The sequence below is a fragment of the Octodon degus genome, unplaced genomic scaffold, assembly GCF_000260255.1.
Source record: "Octodon degus isolate 3935 unplaced genomic scaffold, OctDeg1.0 scaffold00039, whole genome shotgun sequence".
Taxonomy (NCBI): Eukaryota; Metazoa; Chordata; class Mammalia; order Rodentia; family Octodontidae; genus Octodon; species Octodon degus.
This window is the reverse complement of record NW_004524615.1, coordinates 14,522,595-14,528,017: the sequence shown is the minus strand read 5'-3', so window position 1 is coordinate 14,528,017 and position 5,423 is coordinate 14,522,595. Positions and strand designations below refer to the sequence as shown.

Here is a 5,423-nt window from a genome sequence, read left to right as displayed (position 1 = left end):
AGTTTGATGTTAGTAGTACTACTCTTTTGAGATTTCCCATCTCTTTAGGGATGGACCATCCTCTAACACTAAGGCTAAGGACAAGATTACGATTAAAAAAATGATTACAGGCTATAGACCAAGGTTAGTGATGTCATCTATATGCCCTTGCCACTACTGGATCAATATTACCTGAGTGTCTTTACTTGTAATCCTTTTGGTTGACCCATGTTGTACCTACCTCATGATTTGCTATAAAATTTCCTTTAAGAGGTGAGCAGGGGCAATCCACTTTTCAGGTCTCAGTTTGTCTCTCTTAGGCAGAAGCTTTATCTCAATAAATTTATCCTGATCTTAATCTCTGTTATCCCTAGAATTTATTCCTCCTTCTTTTTTTTTTTAATGTATTTTTAGTGCAGGGTCTACAGTGTCTCACTACACAGATCGGACTCGGAATGATCCTCCTGTATTCAGCCTCCCAAGCGCTGGGATTACAGGCACAGCCACATACCCAGTCTCAATGGCCAGCTCAGCGTGCCCTGGGGGTGGTACCGGCAGGGCTTGTAGTGCTGGGGATGAAACCCCAGCCCCTGTGCTCTGCCTAAGCAGGCACTTCGGTCTACTGAGCTATCTGGCCGGCCCTTCAGCCCTCGATTTTAGATATCATGAATTTAGCATTTCAGACATCTAGCAGGAGGCGGGGCTGGATACTAAAAAGAGGCTATGACGCGCAGGGCAGTATGGGACAGTGTGGGCAACGTGGGGCTGGACGGGTGCCCCAGAGGGTCACATCGCAGTGACGCGGGAAGTCTGGACTAGGAAGCAGAAGAGGATTTGTGTGGCAGCCGAGCCTCGGGCTCCTGCGTTGGCCATGGCTGAGAGGCCCGAGGACCTAAACCTGCCCAATGCCGTCATTACCAGGATCATCAAAGAAGCACTCCCAGATGGTGTCAACATCTCCAAGGAGGCCAGGAGCGCAATCTCCCGCGCAGCCAGCGTCTTTGTGCTGTACGCCACATCCTGTGCCAACAATTTCGCGATGAAAGGGAAACGCAAGACACTCAATGCCAGTGATGTGCTCTCGGCCATGGAAGAGATGGAGTTCCAGCGGTTTATTACTCCGTTGAAAGAAGCTCTGGAAGCATATAGGCGGGAGCAGAAAGGCAAGAAGGAAGCTTCAGAACAGAAGAAGAAGGACAAAGACAGAAAAACAGATTCAGAAGAGCAAGACCGGAGCAGGGATGAGGATAATGATGAAGATGAAGAAAGGCTGGAAGAAGAAGAACAGAATGAAGAGGAGGAAGTAGACAACTAATATAGACTGTGGCACTGTGGAAGCCACCACGCTGATACATGGTGTATGTTTATGTGATGCTTTTCCCTGCTGGGCAGAGTAGTCTTAGGCACAGGTGCCTGGGAGATCAGAGTAAAAACTGACTGTAATTATCATCAAAACCAGCGTTTCACTGACTCAGAGCTTCTGAGTAGCAGAATCCTCTTTTGTTTAATCAGTTTGAAGGTTATAACTTTGTTGGCAAGAGGGATTCTGAACAGCTAATTCAATTAGCAATGTGTTATTTTGTTTACTTATGTGTATGGTGATATACTTTTTTTAATCACCAGTCTTCCTGCCCCTTCAAAAAAATAACTTCCATGGTGCCTGCTATGGTCCAGATCACAGAGGCAGTGAAGGCTCAGGAAAAAATAGAACTTTGATCGTGGTCAGCCATATTTGATTCACAGTAGCTTATTAAGAATGTTCAGAATGGGCTGCCCATGACATGCCTGTAATCTCAGCTGTGTGGGAGGCTGAGACAGGAGAATTAAAGAGTTTTGAGCCCAATCTGAACAACTCAATGAGGCCCTGTCATCCCGACCCCAAAAATAGATAAAAGAGCCTGGGTATGTAGCTTAGAATTCCCTCACAACTGTGGGGTTTGTTTTTTTTTTGTTTTTAAAGATAATTTGTTCTATGGTTTTTTCACTTGACAGCATTAATTGAGTTCAATTTTCTCTAAAACTACCTGGCTTTGGGCCTTCCTGCGTTGCCTGTAGGCATCTGACCTGTGCGGGTGGTTGCGCTCTGGGCACAGTGTGCTCTTAAGTTAGCAGTGTACTTTGGAAGTCATCAAACAAACAAGAATGTTTTACAAAACAGATGACTTATTCCTAGGTTTACCTCACCCCTGCCACGGTACAGTTTAGAATTTATTGTCACCTCCTGAAAAGTGTAAAATCTGAGGCTTATTAGCTCTTATTAGGTCCATCTCCCAGACTTGTGGCTATGATTTTTCATTTTTATTCCTTACAAGTTAAGGGCTTTGTTCCATCCAAGCACAACATTTTCCCTCTGCGCTTCTTGCTTTCTATTTCTTGTCTTCCTGTCCTCTGCTTTCTGTTCCCACTTGCTCTCCCTTTCTAATTCATGTGCAAATCTAGCAACTTTGAACATATGCTCATATCCCAAAATGCAGGTTCCTTAATTCTGATCTGTGGCCTAAAAAGGATTTTGTGAGCCAAGCGTAGTGGCACATACCTGTAATGCCAGCACTTGGGAGGCTGCAGCAGGGGAATTGTCGCAAGTTCAAGGGCAGGCTGAACTACTTAGCAAGGCCCTTTCTCAAAATAAAAAAGATTTTGTGAAAGTCCTCTGAATATTGAGAAAAATCTGATGGTGCTCAGGAATCTAACCCCTTAGCCTGGCCATCCCCTCGAGCTGCTTCTAAAGTGTCTGTGAACTTTTCTTAGCCTTTTCTCTTTCCAATTAGTGTTCTAGGCGCCTTTCTCTCTCAGTTGAGCACTCGGGATTTGACAGGTATAGTGTAGTTTGACACTGTTAACTTGTTAAATGCAAAGTTTGTTCATAAGTGACTGATGACTGTTGAGATTATAATGCTTTGTACAAATAAAGAACATTTCTTGTTTAAAAAAAAAAAAAAAACAGACATCTAGCAGATTGGAAGTTACCTTTCCCCTCTATCAATAGTTTCCATGCCTCCCTCTTTTCTTTGTATTCTTCCTCCTATTAGCGACCCAGGAAACCACTGCTTCCTAAACTCATAAGCAACCCCCATAAGTAACATTTTAAAAATACTATTTTAAAAATTAAAATATTTGCTGAGAAAAATAACTTTGCAGGCCTCAAAGTTACTTGTATTCAGTCCTGTGGAGACGTGACAGGACTGGACAATCTTCCCCCAAAGCCTAATTAGAGTTTTTCCATTACTATATTTATGTTTGTTTTTCCTTCCTTTGTTCAAGTTAGGTTTTTAGGCAGCCCAAATGAAACGCTCACCAAAGAGTCATCCTTTGTAGCAGTAATGACAGAAATTACATTGTTCTCCAGGGTTTAAAACACCCAGCCATTAAATTTAACTATGTGAGCTTGGCAAATCCTTTCAAAAGCAAAGCAGCTGTGTCCCCTTTGCTCATTTTTAAGCCTTTGCTCAACTGCTTAAAGTTGTACACCCTCCTATTAGAGATCCAGGAAAACACTGACAAGGATCAGAAACACTAGCTCCATGGCTACTGGCGTGATGGAAAGAGAAGGAGGCACTGAATTGCATTTCCAAGCAACTTCACATTTCCTACATGTTGAACACCGTAGTCCTTCCAACTGGCCAGGCAGTATTCTGAAATGTGATGAACGCTAAGGTGTTTACCCTTCAGAAGGTTAGGCTCTGCTGTTATTCTCACTTTGCCATGGAAACTGCAGCGTGGAGATTCTGACTTCAAGATCACGTAACTGCCAATGGACAGGGCTGCGGTCTGGAGTTAGGCAGACTGGCCCTGTGGTCCAGGCTCCAAATGAGCGCCCACCTCTCAGGGACTGACTTACCCAACTGGCCTCATCTATTCCTAATCATGCAAGGAATGTCCTGACACTGCCCCTGCTCACCACTGCCAGATCCTAGCCGTGATCACCCCTGAGCACCATCAGACAGCCCCTCCCTAGTCAGTGCCAATGGGACTGCCCACACTGCATCTCGCCAAGCACCAGGGGAAACTCAGCTGTGGTCATTAGCGCATTCAATGGAGCCAGCAGAGCAAAACGGAGCTTGAAATGTTAGGCCTTTTATTTCAGAGCTGAGCAACTTCTCTAAATTTCTTCTTGCTAAGCAGGAGTCACCACCTTTCCTCTCTGCAGCCCCAAGTCAGTGACAGAACATGCAGATGCCGGCCCAGGAGGCTGGGAGCCATAGAGCTAGTGTAGGGATCTGCAGTGTCCTTGATTCCCTTCCTCTGCTCCTTCCTATGAAAGGCCCTGCCCACCTGTATACAGTGAGCTGGTGAGCTGAGGCGCATGGCCCCTCACCTCCTCAGGGCTAGCTTTTAATAAACTCTTTATTCCTTTTTAACAACCCAAATAAATGGTCCCCTCTTTGCTTGCCACTGACCAAATACATTTGGTCAGTGGCAAGCAAAGAGCTTGGGTGTGGGAACCTGTGTGGACAGGAACGACAATGATAAGCAGCTCAGATTGGGACTGATGTGGGGATGTCTGGGGACGACTGGCACAGAGGCCACCACCACAGGCCCTGCTGTGCCTCCCGCGATGACCACCGTCTCAGTTCTCTGAAAAGGGTTGGTCCCTTCCTGCTGCAACTCTCTCAGCTTCCAAATCTGCTCACCGTGTCCATGAGTACGGAATTGTGTCACTACTGCCACTGGCCAGGGCACAAGAGGGCAGCCCACTGGTGAGCGTCTGGGTGTGGCCTGTGAACCCCTGGGCTCCAGAACAACTTCAGAGATCACCTGTGGTGGTCCAGGTCCTACCACTAGCTCCACGAAGGGACATAGTTCAGTCCAGCAAGACACTTAGCTTTATCATAGACCAGATAAAGCTAGGGCAGGGGACAAAAGAAAAGTATGGTGAGCTCCCTGCCCTCGTAGCTCCTGTCACAGCAATACTGACACAGCCTAATAAATCAATGACAGAGGTATGTGGTGGGGATTTTCCTGGAACAGTGCTTAGTATATAGTAGGTATCCAATAAATGCATATAGAAGGATGGAATAAAGAGATGAACAAACAAGTGCAAGTGTCCCTGCAGGTCTTACAGAGTAGGCATTAGAAAGACAAGAAAGGAGGACTGGATTCCAGGTAAAGGGAATAAATAGCACAGCAGAAGCTTAGAGATAGGCAACAGCTGGGTGGGGCTGGAGATACTCAGTTCAGATCTCAGGACTAGGAGGCAAGAGCTGAAGTAAGAGTCAGGAGTGAGACCTCACCCAGGAAAGAGGGCCCGATTCTGAGCCAGCAGTTGAGTGCTTCTCTGAGACACAAGTGACGCTGAGCACCGCTTCTGATTCGGGAGGCGAGGCTGGGGCCCGAGAAGTGACACAGCTGCTGGTCCAGGGACCACAGTTTGAGAAGGCACTAGGACTTGACAGAAAGCAATGGCAGGGCTGAGGAAACAGAGCCATAAGGAAATAGTAAGTGGA

General features: G+C 46.2%; 1 protein-coding gene across 1 annotated transcript; it reads left to right on the top strand.

The window, feature by feature from the left end:
- The first annotated feature begins 681 nt into the window (after positions 1–681).
- On the top strand, positions 682–2,905 carry LOC101590708 (DNA polymerase epsilon subunit 3). Its single transcript, XM_023715124.1, has one exon. The coding sequence runs from the start codon at positions 851–853 to the stop codon at positions 1,292–1,294; it is 444 nt and encodes a 147-aa protein (XP_023570892.1). The 5' UTR covers positions 682–850; the 3' UTR covers positions 1,295–2,905.
- The last annotated feature ends 2,518 nt before the right edge of the window (positions 2,906–5,423 follow it).

Excerpts from the sequence above, each read along its gene's own strand:
- LOC101590708 (XM_023715124.1), top strand. The coding sequence starts at position 851 with ATGGCTGAGAGGCCCGAGGACCTAAACCTGCCCAATGCCGTCATTACC.